We start from the raw sequence: 22,606 nt of genomic DNA, 5'->3' as shown, positions 1-22,606 counted from the left end.
ATTTTTAAGATCTTAAAATAGTTAAATGCCCCAAAAGTAAAAAAACTGTGCAAAGAAATGTGACCATACAGAAATCTGGAGAGTAAAAATCTGTTGTGAGCTTTTCTTCCTTTGCAATAACTCTGACCACCATTTAGGTCAATTTGGGCAATAAAACTCAAAACACCAGTTTACATTTTTAGCAAATAAAAGTGCGGTATAGAATCTCCCACAGATGCGGTATGTCTCAGGCCATTTGGAAGATTCAGGATCTGCCACATCCCAGACTCTCAGGAGGACACTTCGGAATCTGAAGCATCTTTTAATGTCCACATGTCCTAGGTCAGGGTCTGATGGCACGAAGACACTGCACCCCACACAGGGCGGCGGGAAGGAGAAGGGGCTGCGGAATGCAGACCTGGGAGGGGACCGCTTAAAAGCCGAGAGGCAGAGAAGAAAGGATTCTTAGTGGGTATGACGCAGGAGGCAGATGAGGATGGGGCGGCGGACCAAGGTCACACGCCAGGATACTGCAGACTTTGGACTCAAATCGGAGTCCCTGACTTCAAGCCCGTTGTTTCTGCCAGTGTCCCGGGGGGAGCTGGGCGAGGTCTCCACGAAGGAGGCAGATCTGAGGCGCCGGGGGCCCCGGGGACTGAGCCACGAGGCCGCGCTGCAGAGACGGGCGTCCAGGTGGACCCAGGGGTCCCGGGCCTTGGAGCGCCCGCTCGCCCCGCCCCTCGCAGCCCCGCCCCCTCGAGGCCCCGCCCCCAGGGTCGCTCTCCGCGCCTGCGCCGGGATGCGCCGGGCCGAGCGGCGGGAGCGCGCCCGTCTGCTGGCTGCGTCCTCGGGGTGCCCCGCCCTCAGGTGCGTCCTGCGCGGGGCGGAGCGCGGCTTCCGGCACCGCGCCCTCCCCTCTCCGCCCCTGCCCTCCCCGTCCTGCAGCGTCGGGGGCGCGCGCGCGCGGCCGCCTTCTCGGACACTGTTCCGAGCTGAGGTCCCCGCGGACTCCGCGTGTCCCGGCCGGTCGGCGCTCGGCCCGGCCCTGAGGTGACGCGGTCGCCCAGGGCTGCGGGGTGTGAGGCCCGCTGGGGTGGCTGTCACCCCTGGGAGGGGGTGAGGGGTGGAGGAGGGGCGGCCGGCGGGGGAGGGGCGGTGGGTGCGGCCGGGGGGTCTGGGGCTTGGAGTGCAGCGGGGCTCGGAGGGGGCCGAGCCGGCAGCTGGGGGCAGAAGGGTCCCCGAGGTCGGGGAGAGCGCGGTTGCGGCGTGTCCTGTGGAGGAGGATGCTGTTCGCCCCCCGGGGTGTCGGGGTGCGGATGCCGGGGTCGCCGCGGGACCCCTGCCTTGGGCTGGCCGGGGTGGTCTCCATCCTCAGGGCGCCGTTGCGGAGGGCGGAGATGTTGGGAAGGGAATTCCCTCTGAACACCTGGCCGCGAGCGCGGGTTCCCTTGGGAGCTTCGGGCTGCTCCTCGCTCTGCGCTAGGAGGAGTTCGGGAGAGATGCGCAGAGCTTGGGGCACGGTTTTGGGGGAAGTGCCCTGGTTCCCGAAACGCAAGGCTCCAGGCGTGGAAGTATTGATACTACAGCAGACGCGAAAGCTCGGGAGGCTGCCGGCGCTAATAGCTGCAGGAGGGTTGCTCCTGGGCTCCCAAGGCTTGGACAGACGTTTCTAAATAAGTCTGAAAGAATAAAGGCAGTCACGTTTACTTTCCATCGAGGACGTTGTGCAGGAACGGAAGGGGAGAAAAGGAGTGTATGTTGGACTCCCAGCCGTGAGGCAGGTTCAGTATTATCTCGTTCAGTCTTGCCAGCATCCTTTGGAGGTCGGAGGGGTCTTATTCTATTGGGCAGATGTGGAAAACGCTTCCCAAAAAAGTTAAGTCACTTATTTCGGTCCCAACTAGCCAAAAGGGCTGAGCTTCCAACCCAGGGATGCCAGACTCTAAATTCTCGTCCTTGATGCCCTATATTTTGCTTCTATCCAGAGAGCGATGTTACATATTTTTAGGGAAGACTCCGTACAAGAGAACATTATTAGGGCAGTTAGGGCTCTTGGGGGTATTTGGGTTAAAAGCTAACTAGTAAGGCATTAATCCTGGAATATGTGCTGTTTAAGTGTATTTTCCTTCAAACAGGATTCAGTATAGGGAAATCTTGCATTCAGGGTCAAAGCAAGTTTATTAATACGTTAATACATTAATACATTATTAATACATTACAGGTTTATCTGAGTGTCTTTTATATTCTAGATGCTAAGCTATGTGCCAAGAATGCCAAGATGAATACGATTTGTAATCTCTGCCCTTGAGCTTGAGGAGATGATTGCATAAAAGAATTTTGTAGTATTCTCATAAATTGGAATCTTTGCTAGTGTGTGAATTAATCGTCCTAGAATAGTTGTAAGCACAAGTTTTTAGGAACCTGTTATATGTAAGAAAAGGTATTGGATAACTTGTCATGTGGGTACCATTGCATTATTTTCCCATTCAGCAAGAAATACTGTCATAAAATTTAGGTTAAATCATATTGACAATTATTATTTTCTTTTATTATTATACTACCTTCAGTAAATTTTAGAACACTAGAGAAGAAGAGAACATTTATAATTTATTCCCTGTTAAGTTAAAAGGCTTGGTTTCTTTTTTGGACTGTGCTTCGCTGCTGGTGAGATCTTAGTTCCCTGACCAGGGATTGAACCTGGCCCTCAGCAGTGAGAGTGCCGAGTCCTAACCACTGGACCACCATGGAATTCCTGTAAAAGGCTTGATTTTAATAGTGCCTTTTTTTTTTTTTAATTTATTTCTGGTTGTGCCAGGTCTTAGTTGAGGTAGGCGGGCTCCTTAGTTGCGGCTCACCAGCTCCTTTAGTTGGGGCACACATGCTCCTTAGTTGTGACATGCGAACTCTTAGTTGTGGCGTGCATGTGGGATCTAGTTCCCTGACCAGGGATTAAACCCGCATCCCCTGCATTGGGAGGTGGATTCTTAACCACTGTGCCACCAGGGAAGTCCCGACAGTGCTTTTGTTTTATTAGTTGAGAAGCCAGTGATGTGTGTAGCTGGGCAGGAACTTCTTTCAAGTCATCTGCCAAAGATGTTCTTAACCTCTTCTTCTAAAAAATAAATCTTAAATTAAAGGTCTCATTGATACCAGATTCCATTTAGCTTTTATCTCTCAGAGTTCTAGTGGAAACAAAATCTTCAGTTTAGGCCGAAATGGCACCTTGTTGAAATGTATAACATTACCTCTGATGCGGCTGTAGGTAGGCGGATAGAAGGGGTAGTGGAACGTTTCGGAAATTTCTCCTGATGGCTTCAGTTTCTCAGTGAAGTGGGGATCAAGGTCATCATTTGAGGGCGATGCTGTGGGTGGAAGCTTTGGGGATTAGGAAAGTGAAAGGACTAGTGAAATATGGGATTGCCAGGCAATTAAACAATTATTCTTAGGTATGAAAAGTGCAGTCAAGGAAGTATGGGTACACAAAATAAAGATGTCTAGTCTAATTTTGCATATAAGGTATTTGACAACCTGTTTCCAGGGCCTGTCCTAATAGTGTCATCTAGAGGGTACACCTGCCCTTTTTGCCCCAATTCACTTTGCCCGAGCCTCTGCCTCATTGCAGGTTTCCCTGTTCTTTACACAAGTCAAGCCCCTTTGGGGAGTCTAGTTCTTCCATTCTTTTTCCCTGCCTGGAATTTGCATTCCACTCTTTCCCAGACTCTTTCCCCCAGTTGCACTTACCACATTATATTAAATTTTATCTATCTGCAAAGTCAGTGACAGTGTCTAACTCCGTTTTGTATTTTTTTTAAAAAAGTTTGGTGCATAAATCCCTCAATAAATGTTTAATGACTATGCCGCTTTTCTTCTTTCTTCCTCCTTTTGTCTGTAAGGGTGGTCAGCAAGCTTTTTCTGTGAAGAGCCACACAGTAAATGTTTTAGATTTTGTGGACCACATGGTCTCTGTCTTGATTACTGAACTCTGCCGTTGTAGCACAAAGCAGTCACAGGCGGCACAGAAACAGCTGAGCATGGCTCTGCTCCAATAACACTTTATTTCTAGACTCGAGATTTGAGTTTCCTATAATTTTTACATGTCACAAAATACCGTTATTCTTTGATTTTTCCCCCCCATTTAAAAATGTGAAAACCATTCCTAACTACTGGGCTGTACAAAACAGCCTGTGGGCTGGATTTAACCCCCTCGGGCTCCGTTACAGACCTTTGATCTATAGACTCTCAGCAAATCTGGATAAAGGAACTTGCGGTAAGATGATACTGGTTTTAGTATTACCATGGGTGGTAGAGAAGCAAAGAAGGCCGTCTTTTTGTCACGGATTTCATGGTCAAGTTCAAGATTAAGATGTAAACAGATCATGATGACACAGTATGGTAACGGCAATTACAGTTTATTTATTGGAACAAAGGAGTAATAATCAGCTCTGCTTGGGTGGATGAGAAGTCACCTCTAATAGTCGTCTGTTGGGGATACTTTCAGCTTAGATCGTTTCCAGGAATCTTTTCAAACTTGCTAAGGTGACTGACTGACCACATCTTTTGCCAGGATGGCTGTGAACATTCGGATGGCTCAATTCCTTTTTTATAGGATATAATCTTAATTTGTTCCTCTCAGAACTAAAATTAATACATTCTAGATAATTTTTTCTGACAGTTATTTCTAAAGGTCATGCACATTTTTACTGCTTTGAGAAAGGTGAAATATATTTCGTAGCACATATAGTAATCAATGTTTCTTTAATACAGTAGTGAATTTCTGATACTGAATTTTGGGTTATGTAAATTCAGTCTTTAAGTCAACTATTAATGCATTAGAAAAGGAAGATGGGCTTTAGTGGGCTTTCCGTTTTCTTGCAACTTATTAGATTTAATGTGAATTATTTTTATCTAGGAAAAGTATGGATATATGGCTGTTAGCATTACTGACGCCATCCTGGGCTCTTACAGTTTATCCTGTCCTTTCACCCACCCTACCCAGGACTGAACTGTGCAGTAAGTCACTTCTCTGTTGTCAAAGCTTTGCAGTTAATAGAAACTGTTTTAATAATCGTTAGGATCAGGTGGCCTCCATGCTCTGTCAGTCCCCAAACACCGATGATGTATATTCCCGGTGCCCACGAGACTAGGTACCCAGTCATGAATTTTGACTTAGGAGTACAGGTCCCGTTTCCAAGCACTGCCTCCATACGCTAGGTTAACTCTAAAGTCGTCCCATGGCCCCCGCCGGTGGGGAGGGGAGTGCAGCTGCAGGTCGTTTTTCCCGACCCGGAGCCCACCCTGTGAGTAAGTTACCCCGTAATAAACGGATCCATTGATTGCGTGCAGCTGCCTGCCTTGTTTTGTTTTTCGGTCTCAAGGTGCTTTCTCAGTTCAGTGAGCACTTTTCGTTCCCTCCTTCCTCCAGCAGAAAGTTAAATATTTAATTAAACCTTTAGTGATACTAGGTGCATAAAACTAATTATTATTTAAAGCTCTATAACAAACTTAACACATTCCCCAGATACGCTGTGGAGCAATGGAAAGACACTTGAAATATTCTTAAAAATAATTTTGTACCCATATTTCTATGTCTTTGTCATAGTTCTCGAGCAGTTAAGAATTGGCTTTGTTTAAGAGTTTTAAAGGTACTGCCTTGGTAAGACTTTGGAACTGTGTCAAGTATTGTAAGTTTTCCAAAAAGTACAATTTGTTAAAACTATGCCATTAGAAGTTTTATTGCTCTTAAGTTGTGAACTTGTGCTTTCAAGGGTCATCTTCTAATATACGTTGCAAAAGAGGTCTTACATGTGTTGTCTACTCAAAAAGCTGCTTTTTTACGGTTGTCTGGTCGTCTCTATTTACAATGCCCTGGGCTTGTGTGAACTCTGTTACTTGTGAGTAAACTCCTCCTGGATGTTGACTGTATGATTCTCTTCCCACTTAACAGCCAATGTTAAATGCGGGGCAGGCCAAGCATCCTTCACTGCCTTTTGCTTTTGTCCTTTTGAATCTCACCACATAAGGCTATAACGTTTGGGATAATTCAGGGGAATTATAGTGTAGAAAGAGGAAATTTAGAGCTTCATGCTAAATATGGGTTTTCTTTTGGTCCAGGAAAAGGCACAGGACGAGTTAAACTTTTTACAGATGTCCCCTTGCTGGCCGTGCCTCGTTCCTAACTTTGCAGCCCCGCTTTCAGCTGTGCACTGGAGTCAGAAGAACCACTTTCATGTCACCTCTGCGGGGTGGATTTCCACCTTTCTTTCAGGAAACCTCAGTGCCCTGCCCATAGGGCTTGGTTTCAGCTCAGACACCGTCTCTTTATCTTTGGCCGAGGTCTTCAGTATAGAAAGCACTGCCTTCCCATATCCTTCCTCCATCCCAAATCCCCCCTCCCTACCCTGCAAAGCAGTGTGGGGCGGGGGGAGCAGAGGGGACTTTATGATCACCCCACCAGTGGGAGGTGCAGGCTTCCCTCTTTTCGTTCTCCTTCCGTCTTCTCCCAAAGGACAAACATTAATTCGCAGAGACACCGTGGTCTCAGCACTTGAAGAAGCAGCACAATATTTCCCTCAGCACCTGTGGTTTGCAAGGAGCCTTTTACAGTAGTTAGTGCTTCACATCATGATGCAGAGCCATCCTCGCCTGATTTATTCCCCACGGCCCTTTTCAAATTGCACCTGCTTAAACTCCGTGGGTTGTGGGTGCCCAGGTGGGCAAATAGGTTCACTGTTGTCAGTTTATAAAAACCTATCTACAGCTTTGAAGTTACTGGTTAGGTGAACATTAAACTAAAAGTTAATGAAGAATCAATGTTAAGAATGTTTCATTTTAGTTTTCAAACACCCAAACCAGGTGTTTACTTTCTTGAAGAAAACAATAAGTCAATTGATTTTTCTTCTTGAAGATGTTTTGTTTTAATAATTTGAGTAGATGGAAGTTCAAGGTTATTGAAATTTAACATTTTTCACATGATTAGACTGGAGCTTATGAATATAAAAAACATCGGTTTGTTCAGGTGAGTCATAGCATTGATTCGTCTGTATACTTCATAACAGAGTTCATGCTTCCTGGTCAGCATTTTCTTCCCTCTGTCCTCTGGCCATCGATTCTGGGGGAATTACCTTGACTCAGTCCATTCTAACTCACCGATTTGGCACTCGCCCCAGCTAGCAAGAATTTTATTTCTATCTGTCTGTTCCATTTCCAAATTCTCTAGTAGCTTTCTCTGAATTGCTTTGTCCTTGTTTCATGAGTATGATATCCCTTGAGGATATTAGTGTTACTACTTTTATAGACAGTAGTGATCAACATGTGTAATTACGTGCCATGTTCCAGGCACCATTTTCAGCTTTATGTGTATTTATTCTTTTGGTCATTCTGACAGGGACAGAGTAGGGAGACAAAGTAGGTAATTAAATAGTTAATCCCACTAGGGGATCATAAATAAAAAAGTATGGGAGACCCTGTAAGTTAACGATCACTCAAGAAAGCAGGTTTGCTTAACAACAGAACCAAGCAGCAGAAGCACGAGACATGCCCCCAAACAATGAAACGATGGTGGCGTGAGACCCACATCCTGCCCAGTGAAGTCGGCAAGTTGATGATCCTTGAGAAGGGGCTTACATGTCTGCATGCGCTAAGAGCAGAGATATCGGGGAAAGGTGACATTATACCAAAACCTGAAATAATTTACAATATCATAGTATGTGTAACAGGACCGCCGTTTTGCTCATTTCCATAGCGCCATGACAATCCCAGTTGGGCCATATGGGGTCAAAAACTCCCCCGCCCACCATGTAGGGGGAGTTAATAGTGGAAGACTTGAAGAATGAAAAAGAAGGTGGTCTTTTCCCCCCTCCCCACTTTTCCTTTGCTTATAAAAATGTAGCCCGCCGAGTTCTCAGGACGGCACTCCCTTGCCTGTGGGCTTGTATCTCTCACAAGCGTCCTGTACTAACAAACTCTTCCTTCCCTCTCACTCTGCCTCTCCTGGAATTCTTTCTGCGCTGAGACAGAAGACGTTCTGGCTGAGGAAAAACGATGAGGAAGAAAAATTAGAGCTCAGGGGCAAAAGGAAAACAGCATGAAAACACCTTTTGCTGCAGAAGGGATTTTGTGCTTTGGAAGAAAGGACAAAACTGAGGCTGAATGGACACTGAAGTGACTCCTTTGATTAGTCATTGTGCGTCATCGTCTGCAGAGACATTTATCTCCCTGTTACTGTTACTTTAAAGCTGCTTTAAAAACTACTTCAGTGGTTCTCCGCTTTTTATCGGGCCCTGCGCGCTCACTCCCGTTAGCGTCAGTGGACTGGACACTTGGTAGGCAGGGAGGCACGTGGGTCTTTAACATTTCCCTTTGTTCCTGGCACACTTCACTTTGAAAACTGCTGTTTTCGGAGTTTTCTAACCATGGAGTTAAGAACACATTATACTGTAACACTGGCTGAGTCCTTTGATGTGAGAAATAGAAACTGATCTGGCCAGCTTAAGTGAAAATAAAATATACTGGGTAGATAATAGGGCATTTCACATAGTCCAAGGAAGAAGAATCAGGTTTGGGGCACAGTAGGTATCAAACCTTAGGGGAAAGCTTAGTTCCGAGAATGTATGAACTTTCTTAAATGCTTCTATTAACCTAACTGTTTCCATGAGTCCCAGTCTCTGGGTCTCTTAGTTAAAAATTCCACTCTGCCTAGAGAAAACTTAAATGCTACCGCTCAGAGGTGGCCGTGGTGATGGTAGTCGTGGTGTGTCTGGTGGGATGGCGGGGTGTGTGCACAGGTTCATGGGCTTCAGGCAAGGCTGTTAAAGACTCAACCCTGAGTTCAGGGAGCAGTTCTCAAAGGAAGGAAGAATACTGTGAGTCCATCAGCTGCTTCAGGAGGGGCCTGTTTTCTAAAAATGAGGCATCGAGCTTGCAGCGTTCAATTGGAATGAATAATTCAGTGGCTCCCAGTAAATCGATGTGTTTGGCAGATAGCTTGAGAATGTTCTTGCTGTTAAGTTGGTTAGTGTTTCTGTGTTTCGTAGTAAATCATCCTCGAATGAGTGTGATCCGTCTGCCTTTCTCTACCTTCCACCCTCCCTCCTTCCCTCCTTCCTTTCTTCCTTCCTTTCATCGGCCTAGAGGTGATCACCAGCTCATTGCAGGATCTGATATAACAGGAATGAGGCTGTTGGGAGCATTTATTTTGAGTGTATCCTCCTTTCTTGGCTGCTGCAATGTTGCTCTTTTTAATTTACTCATTTAAGATTTTTACAGTATACCTAATTGTGTAATTACTTTTTTCCCCACCATATAAGGAACACATATTGATGGGAAAATTGAGAAAATAGAAAAAAGCACAGAGGGAATGAAAGTTGTCTAAATCTCATCGTTAAATTTAAGAAAAAGCTCTCTTCTGCACATATAAAGAGGATGTTTATTTGATCCAAACTTCAATTATGTATATTGCCTTTTGGGGGGTAAGACAAGCTGCCTCTAAAAAGTTGCCTGCTTTTTTATCCAGGTGGAGACGGTCAGCCAGCTTGGAACAGACTGTTCTTGTGGTAGAGGGGGTCACACCAGTGGCTGCCATCAAATAGGTTTATATAAAACAAGGAACAAATGTCTCTCTGAAGAAGGCTTAGCGGGACTTTTTTGGTGTCTCCTCCAAGCTGCCCTCTCGATACCTTTCTAGGTGACGGGGCCGAGCCAACTGGAGTAGGGACCATGGAGAGTGCACTCGGGAGCCCGGCCAGGCTGGCTTCTGCTTGCATATAACCTCTTTGAAGACCTGCGATGTGGCTGCAACAGAGGTCCACTCGCAGAAGGGGCCCCAGGGGCCTCCAGAGGGTCAGCTTAGCCTGGAAGAGGGCTACTGGGCCTGTGATGCAGTGATTTAGGTCATACAGCTCAAAAAGTACACTGAGGTGAAATTTGTTTCCGTCACTCCAGAGTGAAACCCTGTACTCATTAAGCACTTTCTCCCCTTCTCCTCTGGCAACTACCAGTCTGCGTTCCATTTCTGTGGATTTATGTATTCTGGAAATTTCACATAAATGGAATCCGATTTGACCTTTTGTGTCTGGCTTCTTTCACGTAACGTAATGTTTTGGAGGTTCATCCACGTTGTAGCATGTATCAGTACTGCACTCCTCTTTACGGTAAATAGTAAATCATTGCGTGTATACACCACAGTTTGTTTTTCCCTTCGTCTGTTGGTAGACATTTGGGCTGTTTCTGCGTCTTGGCAGTTATGACCCTGCGTGAACGTGCACTTGTTTGAGTCCCCATGGAGTAGTGGGATCACGTAGGAACTCTGTTTAACAGTTATGACCCTGCGTGAACGTGCACTTGTTTGAGTCCCCATGGAGTAGTGGGATCATGTAGGAACTCTGTTTCACTTTTGGAGAGCTGCCAAACTTTTCCTCAGCAGCTAAACCCCTTTGCAGTCCCGCCCGCAGTGTATGAGTACCCAGTTTAGCCACGGAGTTTCTTATGAGAAATTTGCTCTCGTTCAAAGCAGTATTCCTGTAGGTGATGCAGTGGTTATTCTCTGACTGCTTTCAAGATTTTTCACTGTCTTTCATTTTTAGCAGTTTAATCACGATGTGTTTGAATGTGGATTTCCTTCGATTTATCCTGTTTCGGTTTCATCAAGCGTCTTGAAACTCTTAGGTGTTTCATCTCTGGCCAAATCTGGGAAGTTTTCAGCCAGTAATTCTGTAAATACGTTTTGCAGCATTAACACACTTCTCTCTTTCTGGGTCTCTGATCGTTTGAATGTTAGACCGTTTGTTATTGTCTCACAGTTCTCTGAGGTATTGTTAATTGTTAAAACAACAACAACAAAACCTCTTTTCTCTCTTTTGTTCAGATTGAGTAGCTTCTCTTGATCTATCAAGTTGACTGACTGTTTTTCTGTTGTCTCCATTCTGCTTTTGAGCCCATTCTGTGGATCTTGTGTATTTGTTGCTGTGTTTTTCTGTTCTAGAATGACTACTTGGTGCTGCTTGATATCTTGTTTCTTTGCTGACACTTTCATTGTTTTCAGGAATGACTGTTTTCTTGCCACTGTTTGCTGGAGCACTTTTTAAGTAGCTGCCTTAAAGTCTTCGTCAGATAATTTCAAAATCTGTGTCACCTTGGCAGTGGCACCTGTGGGTAGAGTGACATTTTTCACATGCTTCATTACCGGAGTCATTTTGCGTTGTGTGAGACTGCAGGTTTTGTTTTCATCCCGTAGAGAGCATTGATGTCTTCTTTTAGCGTGCTGTCCACCTGGTTAGGTTCAGGTCTTCAGTTTCTGCCCACGTTCTCTGAACTGTGGTTCTAATTTCGGTTTAGTTTTCAGAAGCCTTTGCAGTGCAGTTTGAATCTGTCCGTGTGTGCCGCCCAGTGACCCATCCGGATCTGGGCGGTGCGTCTGTCTGTGAATTCAGTTCCTCAAGTGTTTGGTGCACAGAGTAGGATAAGATGCATATTTACCCAGATTGGGTGTGTTAGTCCAGGAGCTAATGAACAACTTCATTGCGTTGCTTCCCTGAACTCCTCTTTTCATTTGCTCTCCCTGCTACTTTTTGATTCCCCGTGGCTTCTCTTTTCCATCTTCCAGCCGCCAAGCTAGGGTTTTCCTGCCCCATTGGGCCACGCACTTCGGCGACTGCATGTGCCGCATTCAGGGCCCTGTGTCTGGAAGGTGACAGAGCAGAAAGCAGCGGGCTTTGTCTCCCGACCCTTGTGGAAGAAGCTCCACTCAGAAGAGAGAGTTTAGCTGGGCTCAGCTTTCATCACTGCAGTCTGACACTGCTGTAAACGGGGTTGCTTGGGGACAAGGGCCCAGGAGAATGTAGAAAAGAATAAAAGACTGGGTGTTTCCCCGTTCTCCGTGAGCAGAAGACTTCCGTTTCCTACCGAGCCAGAACTAGAGAGCTTCCTCCGGAGCTTTCTCTGTGTCCCAGTGCCCACTTGCAGTGCGTTCAGTTTAGAGGACACTGGAAGAGAAAAAGTGGAATTCCGGTTCCCCCTTGTTTCACGTGCTACTATTTACTTTTCAGGACCTTCACGTTGCCGTTCCGTGCATTCTGTCCGGGTAGGAGAGACAGTGTGGAGTATGCTTAACTGTCTAGCCTGAGGCTGAAACATCTGTCTGTCTTTGACGTTAGAAATGGCATATACTTGACTGTGTGGTTCCAATTTCTTTTTTTCCAATCTCCTTTCTTTAGTAAACTAATCCAGAAAACATGGCTACTGCAATTCGGGAAGTTGGAGTTTGGAGACAGACCAGAACACTCCTACTGAAGAATTACCTCATTAAATGCAGGACTAAAAAAAGTAGCGTTCAGGTAAGTTAAGTGACCATTATGTCTTATTGCAGTTTATTTTGCATTAGTATGTTCCATCTTTAAAAGATGATTTGTTTTGCTGGATACATTTTTATTATAATTTTATATTCTTAGGTCCCTTTAATTTGCTTGTAAAAACTTGTTGTGTTGGCCTCAGAAAAATACCTAAATTATCCCATGTTTTCTGAATGTCAAAAATTTTAATAATGATGTCTAAATTTAGTTAATTTCTAATATCAGTGCTTGATTTTGAACCTTGAGGCATGCATTTCCCGTTTCATGGAATGAAAAATAGATTCTGCAGATAACTTCATGGAACATTATTCCATAGTTTATTCCTTATTGCCGGCCATCTTTTGGACTCTGGATTGAATTGCCCATAATTACTAAAATGATGCCACATATTTGTTCCCACAAGCATACATTACTTTATTATTTATTTATTTAGCATACATTACTTTAAAAGGTGAAAGAAAGTAAGAACTCTGGCTAACCAGTTACTAGTGATTTTAAAGGATGGAATGGTATTGTTGATCTCTTGAAGCCAGCAGAACAATTAAACAGCAAGATGAAACAATAATGAGTTCACCCCTGTTAAAGTTGACTACCGAATATAATTGAGTATAGTTTTAGTAGTAGAAACTTAGCTGTAATTAAAGCATGAGTTTTAATTCAGACTTGAATAAAGACATTTTTATGGTGATCCGTATTACAGATGTTTGGTAAGTTACTTTGAATAAAGTCATGTATGAGTAAATTTATTATTATAGTTTATATTAGTAATCTAAGATGTTTAAATGTTAGCTTTTATGTCATTTAAATGTATTATGGTGACATGAATTTTAAAATATTTTAGTAAAATTGAATGTAAAGGAAAAATTCATATGCTGTTGGGTTAGGTTCAGCACAGTATTTCTTTTAGGATGGAATTGCTTTTATTTTTTGTACTTAAGAGAGGAGACCCAAGTTCCTCATGTTTTTTGTTAGTATTAGTTATATTCATAGAAATCTTGATGATCTTTGCTGCCATTGTTATACTTTGTAATCATTTTGTTTGTTTCCTTTGTTATAGGAAATTCTTTTTCCACTATTTTTTTTATTTTGGTTAGTATTAATAAGCATGATGCATCCGAATAAGATCTATGAAGAAGTGCCTGACATGGAACTTAACCCCATGGACAAATCTGTCCTCTCTAACCTAGTTCTTGGATTTACACCAGTGACTAATATTACAAGAGACATCATGCACAAGGTTTCTACTGATCACCTTCCTAACGGTATTGTGAGTTTACATGTGTATTCTGTCTCTTGCAGAAAGCCTCTTCAGTATTTTGCCATTTGCTTTATTGAGTAAATACCATTCTTAACATTTAGATATATGTCCTTTCACCAAAACATAGTTTTATAGAAATACTAACATCATGTAATTCTGCTGCCTTATGATTCTTGTGAAACTTTAATTTGTAGTCTTGGTAATAGGAAGCATATGTTATTATGCTATGTTAAATTATGTTATGCTATGTTAAATTATGTTATGCTATGTTAAATTATGTTATGCTATGTTAAATTATGTTATGCTATGTTAAATTATGTTATGCTATGTTAAATTATGTTATGCTATGTTAAATTATGTTATGCTATGTTAAATTATGTTATGCTATGTTAAATTATGTTATGCTATGTTAAATTATGCTATAATTTAAATATTATGTTTTAATATTTTATATTTAATTCATAGACCATTTATAAAATAGCATATTTGTATAGTATAAAAGATTTGAAGGAATATTTCATTTTGATTCTGACTCACGTAACTATTAAGAAACTAGGAATACATAAAGACAGTAATGCTGATGCCAGGATGATTGATTTAATGAAATGCTGAATTGTAGAAAATAAGAAAATAACCTGTTATCTTCCATCATATAGGATTGTTAGTTGTAATTGACTTTAGTGTGTGTCACGCATTATTGGATAATGTGGCACTAAACAGAAGATGTTGATACAACCACGGGGCAAATAGCTTTCTCCCCAGTGGTTTCTTTCTGGTGTATTACTGTTTAATATTTTCATCTTACTAGTATAGAATACATTTGTTGGTTTATCATATTAAGCATAAGCAGCATGATAGCCATAAGAATTTAGCATGTCAGCTAAGAAGAACTCATCAGAAATGTTGAGAATGAAATTCATTGGTAATTCTGAGTAGGACAAAAGTATATATGCTAAAGAAATCCAAGTCAGTGTGTATTAACTTAGATGCCAGAATAGTAGAAATGTATGTAGATTTTTTTTTTTTAAGTTCTGTCTTTTTAATGGCAGAACTCTGAACGTGAGACTGTACATACATACATGGTAACTTAACTGGTAGGATGTTGAATTAACACCCTCTTTCTTCAGATCAATCCTGGAGTTCCATGTACACCTTCATGGTCTGGAAAATCATGAGAATTAACATTTAAGTAATACTTTATAATTTACAAAGCATTTTCATGTCTGTAACTACATTCGATATTAACAACCCCTTGTGATCAGCTAGGTATCGTGGGTGAGGATACTAAAGTTCAGGGAACTAAATTGCTTACCTGTTCTCACACAGCTAATAAGTAGTAAAGTTAAGTACTGATCCTACGTGTTTTTTCCCATTTCATGACATGTTCTGAGCCTCCTGTAGTGAAGACTGCTTGATTGTAAATAAGACTTCAAGAAAATGTTGAAAAATTAAGATTATGGTATGAAAAGAGCTTAATGATGATTACAGTATTTTTTCATGTATCTTCTAGGAAAGGAACAAGCAGTATTGGGTTTAAATGGCAATTTTTATTCAAAGACGAGTGTGTCATAGTTACTAACATACACATTTAGTTTCTGAGGAAGGATTACGGAATTTTCTTCGTAAGAAGGAATATTTGAAAATCAAATATCCACTCATTTATCAAGGAGTCGTTTGTATGGTTTTACTTTGACGTAGATAAGTGGACTACATATATTGCATATAAAGCATATGATCTATTTTATTACGTTAATAACTTATGTGTTACATGACACATACATAATTTATGTCATCAAATGACAGCTAAGAAATAGTGTCTGTAAAATTGCACTATTTTAATATTCATTTTTTAGTTTCTTTTTAGAAGAGCTGTATTCATTTTCTAAGAAGTTAGAGCATCAGACAAGTGCTTATGAAATATTACATTCATCAAATATAATGTTAAACTTGGTGTATTGTATTACAATAAACTATTCAAATTTGTGAGCTAACTAAATTGTTATAATATTTTATAGTCATAATTACCGAAGAATATACAAGTGAAAAAGAATTGCTAGCATCCAGTCTTTCTAAGCCCAGCAACTTTGTAGGTGTGGTTTTCAAAGACTTCATGTCCTATGAACTCCGTTTTTTTCCTGATATGATTCCAGTGTCTTCTGTTTATATGGATTCAAGAGGTAAATGGCCCTAAAAAATCAGTGAAAATGAATTAAATTCCCATTTTTGCTGCTCCTATAGTTCATATGCAAAATTTGATGGTGTCCACCATTGGCATTTTAAATAATAGTTATTCAGGTAAGAAGACTGTCAACTGTAGCATAAAAATATATGTGTATTTATCTGTCTACATCTATATACATAATATGAAGTATAATTTATGTAACATCCACCTTAATTTTAATACATTTATATTGTTTACAGTAACAAAACAGAATTTTATCTTGAATTGTATGACACTCTAAGTCTGTTCTTTTCTCCATGTAATTGTTTTCATATGTGGTATGGCGCGTACCTTTAAAATCTCAGGGTCTTCCACCAATAAACCTTATTAGTTTTATGTTGGAAACATGGAAAACAGCCTTCAATGCCTAAACCTCTGAAAAGATAATTATCAACCACAAACATTTCTTGACTAATATTAAAGTCACTGTTAAGTACTGTGTTTGTGACTTGATTCCGCAAAGCCCTTACAGAATTTTTCTTTTTTTCTGTGCTGTTCACCTGAACTTGCCATTGCGTCTGGAAGATCTTTAAAGCTGATAAGTCATTGTAGAATGGCTTGCCTTAAAACAGAAAACTGATTTATTTTAAATAACTGTGTTTACCGTTAATTTCTTTCTTTCCATTTGTATTCATTTACGATTCAGTATCCTAACACATGTAACTCTTCAATTTCAAAACTTTGAAGTAAACAATAAGGAACGTGATAGATTTTGTTTGCCTTTGGAGGGCCATTGCTTATTTTCTTTGGTCCTGTAGAGATTGATTAATTATATTACTTTGGTAACCCCATGTGTGCTGCCTTTAAAGAAAACACTTGTATATTGCAGAATCTTACGTCTCACCTTTTTTTCTCCGTAGCTGGCTGTTCAAAATCATGTGAGGCTGTTCAGTACTGGTCCTCAGGGTTCACAGTTTTACAGGCCTCGATAGATACTGCCATTATACAGGTAAATATGAAAAAGGAAGAAAATAGAGTCAAACTGTGTTTTACCAATCATCCCCGAAGTCTTTACCACAGGATTTCATTTGACTGCTGTCAAATGTACCAAATACATAACTTAATACAACTCCTTTATGGAAAGAGATAAGGGAGAAGTCATACTCTCTGACTTAATTTTTTTGAAACCCACCTTATTTGATGGTTTCTAAGCATGTGATTCAGCATTCTGTATACCAGTATTATCATATCTGTGTTGACTGTAGATAATATTTATGAAAGGTCTACATTTGCAGACCTTTTCCCTTGAATAAGAATGACTTAGTTTAAAGAAGGTGAGTATCTTTATCTTAATCACAGTGGTAGATTTTATTTCTTATTTAACAAACATTTATCACTTGTTTGCCAAACATTATTTCTAAAAAGTTATGTACTAAGATCAACCCATTTAATCTTTAACACCCCTATGTTAAAGGGTGCTGTTATTGTCTGCATTTTATATGTGCACCTGAAGCACAGGAAGGTTATAAGTGACTTTCCAAAACTCAGTTAATTAGTGGCAAAGCTAATTCAGACTATCGCTTTTGGGCTCCCAGTTCTATATTTTAATACTGTACTGCCACTAAGATTGTGTATAAATGTTGTTGCATTTACGTTCTAAAGACATGCTTAGGCCTGATCCAGTGTTTCACATTTTAGCAGAAATGAACAGGAGACCTTGAACAGGAGACCTGTCTCTGTTAGTTGTTAGACTGCTATGTAGTAAAATGACTACAAAAATAATGCTTTACTTGACTGCGTTGTTGTTAGAACCATATGAGATGATGTATATAGAATTATCTTATAAACTCTCACAACGTGGTATAAAGGTACTGTAGATACAGTATTCAGTAACACAGAAGATTACGGTAATGGCAGTGAGATATAGGGCATATCACATTGACGGTGTTAAAAGTACTTATTTGTGTTTTGGCTAAAGACCTTAGCTGTCCACAACCCAGACCATACTAGATGAACAGGTGGAGCAGATCTCATTTTAGCCATTCATTTGAATGTTAAGTAGAAGTGTATCAGATGGCATAACTAGTTTTATTGTTCTGTCTATATGCGTGCTGCATATATAGATTTTAAAACACTAGAAGGACTTACTATCTAAAAGAACATTTTAAAAAGAGTCATTCTTTCATCGTACTAGTGATCATTCCTTAATTCCTCAGTTTTATAAATGCATGTTTTTATTAAGATGCATATAATTGTCAGCTAAAGATGATAATGTGCAGTTTTATTTTCTTTGACAAATTATTTAATAAAAATTTATATACTTCCGAACTTCAGACTTTAAACTTTATGACATGCCTCCAGAATGAGTAAAAGCAGTTTTCTATAGGTATCATGATGCAGGGGTCAATCACTTTATTTCTGGTGTGTAGCTTTTTGAGGATGGTGTTTGTACGAGGTTATTGATTAAATTTGGGGGTATAACTGTCACATTATTTTAGGGGCTACTATCAGAACTAAATTAATTGAATGTATTTACATTTTCTAATTACAGCTGAAGACCAATGTTTCTTTTTGGAAGAAGCTGGAGCCAACTAAGGCTGTCCTTATGGGAGAAACTGCTGTTGTGGAAATAGATACCTTTCCCCGAGGAGTAATTTTAATATACCTAGTTATAGCATTTTCACCTTTCGGATACTTTTTGGCAATTCATATCGTAGCAGAAAAAGAGAAGAAGTTAAAAGAGTTTTTAAAGATAATGGGACTGCATGACACTGCCTTTTGGTATGTTATTAAAACTTTGTTATTCAGTGTGATTAATAATCGTATAAGTATACAAATCTTCAGAATTGTAATTTTGTTGTTCACCTGACTTGATGAGGTGCTGATGCTGTTTTCTCACAGTTATTGCCTTTGTCTTGGAGTTTTTTGAGACCAATCAAAATGCTTCAGCAATTGATTGGCTTTTTTTAACATAAGGGAGGTGAGCTTTGGAAAGCTCATGTGGATATTATATATTTAAATTTTATTTCATATTTTGTTTGAGTTGATGAGGCGTGCTCCATGTATTTCAGTGTATATTTCAGTGTATAGGAAATAGGAGACTTGGGGAAGTTAGAAATGAATTGCCTGTTACAGTCCTCCTCAGGTATCATAGCATATACATGTTATTAAAATGTAATCAAAATGACAGAAGTTTGTGTATGTAGTATATGGGCTTTCTTTCCCCTGGAGAAAGTTATTTTTGTGAACTTTTTAAGATTATAATATGCAAGTAATTTCTAGAGAAACAAATGAAAAAAGTTCACAAATGAGCACATTAGCATTTTTATACAATGATAATTTTATAGAGGCATGCATTTTTATAAATAATTCTAGGTGTATTTTTCGTACTTTTTCCACTATGTAATAACAACATTATTTTGACCTCTTTTTTGGGGGGGAAGTTAATACTGTTGCATGTGAGTTATTATTGTAGACCATTTTATTCCATTTAGCTCAATGCAACAGTTAATTAAAACACTTTATGTAATGGGGTCATTCTGCATGACATAGCATCTTTGCGCAGTTTTTTTCTCCTGTCGTTTTACTAGTGATTGGTTTTTGAGATGCGTTGGTTATTAAAGTATTCTGTGAGGAAACAGTAGCTGGAAGAATGTAGGCAAATCAGTTTCTCAGTGCCTCAGTTTTGCCTCTGTAAAATAATGGTTTTAGTTTTGGTAGTTCAGGTATCTTTTAGCCCTATTTTGGTGATTTTATGATAGCATACATTAAATTATCTGCTAACTTGAAAAATGAAAATAAAATGAAACTAAATACTGTGGTGATTTCACTGAGCTCTGATTTTGAGGAGAAATGTTGAGTCCTGTAGTGAATCCATTGTTGATCTTCCTGATCTCACATTGTGTTCCTATAGTAATTATGTTGTCGATTAGCAAGGTAACCTCTACTGTCTAAAGTACCAAAAGCCATCAGTTTGTTGCATGTACCATAAAGAAAATTGTCAGTCATTAAACTCTTTCGTATTTTAAGAAAATCAGAAGTATTGTGCATTGTTGAACTTTTGAGGGTTTTAGATTTAAATTAATCATGAATTGCTATAAATCTGTACAGTTTTTTTTTGGACTCTTGGAAAGATAGTCACCATTTTATCTCTGTGTCAGATGATACTTTTACTGACAACTTAACCAATGCTGCTGTATTTTTAATTACATAGGAGAGCTTTAATTTTCAATAGATGAGCATACAAAGAAATGAAGAGATTGGCTTAATTTTAAGAATAAAATGGCTAAAATAAAGCTGAAGTTTTATTTAAAATGTTTCTGTTTTTTTTTTAATTGTTAAAGCCTATATCTTTAGCCATAAATGTATCTGTGTTCCCATTGCAGGCTCTCCTGGGTCCTTCTGTATACAAGTTTGATTTTTCTCATGTCCCTTCTCATGGCAGTCATTGCAACAGCTTCTTCTTTATTTCCTCAAAGTAGCTGCTTTGTGATATTTCTTCTTTTTTTCCTGTATGGCTTATCATCTGTAAGTACTTTCATTTGAAATGGGAATAAAGAACTGTCAAAATATTTGATTAATAAAGTCTTACTGTTTGGTTTACTTACAGTCGATTTCCCATGAAAGACAAGATTGTTACTAGGCTACTGATACATGAGTTGTATCATTGTGCCTCCATATTTTTAGAAAAGTTACAGAATATTCTCAAGTTTCAATTTAACTTGTTTTCATATGATGTATTCCACATACAGTTCCTCTGTGTCTGTCTTTCACTATCTTCATTTAATTGTGCTTATTATGCACCATTAAGATTGTCTGGTACTAGACATTTTATTCCTTTGTTTTTATGAGATCCTGACTGTTTCAAGTTAATTTATGTTACAGGTTGATGTCGTGTAAAGATATATCTTTGTAAATGTAGCTCTTTGACAGTGTTGATTTCCATTGGGTAGTTTGGTTAAATGTGGGATGTTCATGACAAGCTTTTGTTTTAAGTGGTCCCAGTTTCCATCCTGATTGGCTTATGTGCCCATGCTGTATCCGTTGTTAAATATTTTGACTATCACCCCTGCTCTTTTTTTTTTAACATTTATTTATTTATTTATTTTTGGCTGCGTTGGGTCTTTGTTGCTGCACACGGGCTTTCTCTAGTTGTGGTGAGCGGGGGCTACTCTTCGTTGCGGTGCGTGGGCTTCTCATTGCGGTGGCTTCTCTTGTTGCGGAGCACGGGCCCTAGGTGCGCGGGCCTCAGTAGCTGTGGTGTGTGGGCTCTGGAGCGTAGGCTCAGTAGTTGTGGCACATGGGCTTAGCTGCTCCGCGGCATGTGGGATCTTCCCGGACCAGGGCTCGACCCCGTGTCCCTTGCATTGGCAGGGGGACTCCTAACCATTGCGCCACCAGGGAAGTCCCATTCCTGCTGTTTAACATGATAATTTACAAATAACTGATATGCTCCTCTATATAATTGTCTGGTTTTTAACTGGCTCTGTTTCTTGTCAACACGTGAAGTTGAAAAGATGGGCTCTGTGTAAAAGCTTGTTGACATACTGTTTTGTTCATATTTGTCCGTATCTAACTGCAGAAACACACGGTGGTTTATGGTTTCTACAGTGCTGAGATGATCATGTTTGCCTATTACATAGATATACTGCAGTTTTTAATATTTGTCGGTTTAAATTTTTAATGTAGAGCACTATTTGTATGAAAATTAAATATCTCACCATGGCCTTCAGAAATTAATTGTATTTTAATGAATGTATTTTCTAATGAAAATAACTTGTTCTTTCACAAGGAAAATTTAATTTTGTTTTCATACCAGTGTATATGAACAATGCTTTAACCTTAATATTTATATCTTACAGGTATTTTTTGCTTTAATGCTGACGCCTCTTTTTAAAAAATCAAAACATGTGGGAATAGTTGAATTTTTAGTCACTGTGGCTCTTGGATTTGTTGGCCTTTTGATAGTCCTCGTGGAAAGTTTTCCCAAATCTTTAGTGTGGCTTCTAAGTCCCTTCTGTCAGTGTACTTTTTTGATTGGTATTGCACAGGTAGGTAATATACATATCTTGCTTTCACTAAATATTTTCTTTTCTCTCCACTTCCATGCAGCATATTATACTACCATGCATACTGCCCTTAGTTTGCAAAAAAAATTATTTAAAATTTTCAACATGAAAAAGGAATGATATTTGAATATTGGAGTACATTTTATATTGGTTTCATTTATATTTTCTCCATTTTTAAAGTTTTTTATTTATATGACCTGTTTATAAATAAGTTCTCCACTTCTCACTTTAGTGTGTCTCAATAATCTGTTTCACTGCAGTAGCTCAGTTTGTTAGAAGTCATGGGTTTATGAGTCAGGCAATCTAGATTGCTCTGCGGCCTGGATTTATTGCTCCCTGTTGTAAATTTATCTCAGTGTGCACCTGGGAGAGAACTGTGTGTGAAGCAGAACAAATTTTTCCTGACTGTAGTAGTGAAAGTAGTACCTTGTGGATTTTATAGGTACAACGTTCATGAGATTATCTCTACCTAAATAGTATTTAGATTTATAAATTTGATTTTTATTTGTCTTTACAGGGTACTCAGGTTCTAAGGGGAAAATTCTTATAAGAAACTGCTTTATGTATTAGAACACAAATTTGGTTAATGTGTAAAGAAAAAATGTAATTACTTAATACAAGAGATTATTCATGTTGGCTGGATAGACTTCTTATTTGTGAGACTTTGCTTGTTTATGAATATTGAGTTAAACGAATTTTAATTATTTGAGACCTAAGAGCTGTTATTACATGTTTTGAGAGTCCACTGAGTCCCCTTAGGAAGGGAGAATTATAGATTCATAGGTTTTTGTTGAGT

At 39.8% G+C, this 22,606-nt stretch overlaps 1 protein-coding gene across 3 annotated transcripts in view; it reads left to right on the top strand.

Annotated features, from left to right (window-relative positions):
* The first annotated feature begins 952 nt into the window (after window positions 1-952).
* Window positions 953-22,606, top strand: part of ABCA5 (ATP binding cassette subfamily A member 5) — a 63,636-nt gene continuing 41,982 nt past the window's right edge. For all 3 annotated transcript variants that reach the window (XM_082679537.1, XM_082679538.1, XM_082679539.1), the window contains exons 1-8: window positions 953-1,029; window positions 12,189-12,308; window positions 13,381-13,585; window positions 15,597-15,758; window positions 16,663-16,751; window positions 18,294-18,523; window positions 20,128-20,269; window positions 21,604-21,792. In XM_082679537.1, coding sequence (XP_082535663.1) covers window positions 12,207-12,308; window positions 13,381-13,585; window positions 15,597-15,758; window positions 16,663-16,751; window positions 18,294-18,523; window positions 20,128-20,269; window positions 21,604-21,792 — 1,119 coding nt within the window. In that variant the 5' untranslated portion in view covers window positions 953-1,029; window positions 12,189-12,206. The remainder of the gene's footprint in view (window positions 1,030-12,188; window positions 12,309-13,380; window positions 13,586-15,596; window positions 15,759-16,662; window positions 16,752-18,293; window positions 18,524-20,127; window positions 20,270-21,603; window positions 21,793-22,606) is intronic.

This window comes from Grampus griseus, assembly GCF_964374135.1.
Source record: "Grampus griseus genome assembly, chromosome: 20".
NCBI lineage: Eukaryota > Metazoa > Chordata > Mammalia > Artiodactyla > Delphinidae > Grampus > Grampus griseus.
The sequence above is the reverse complement of the archived record's forward strand: the minus strand, read 5'-3'. Positions and strand labels throughout refer to the sequence as shown.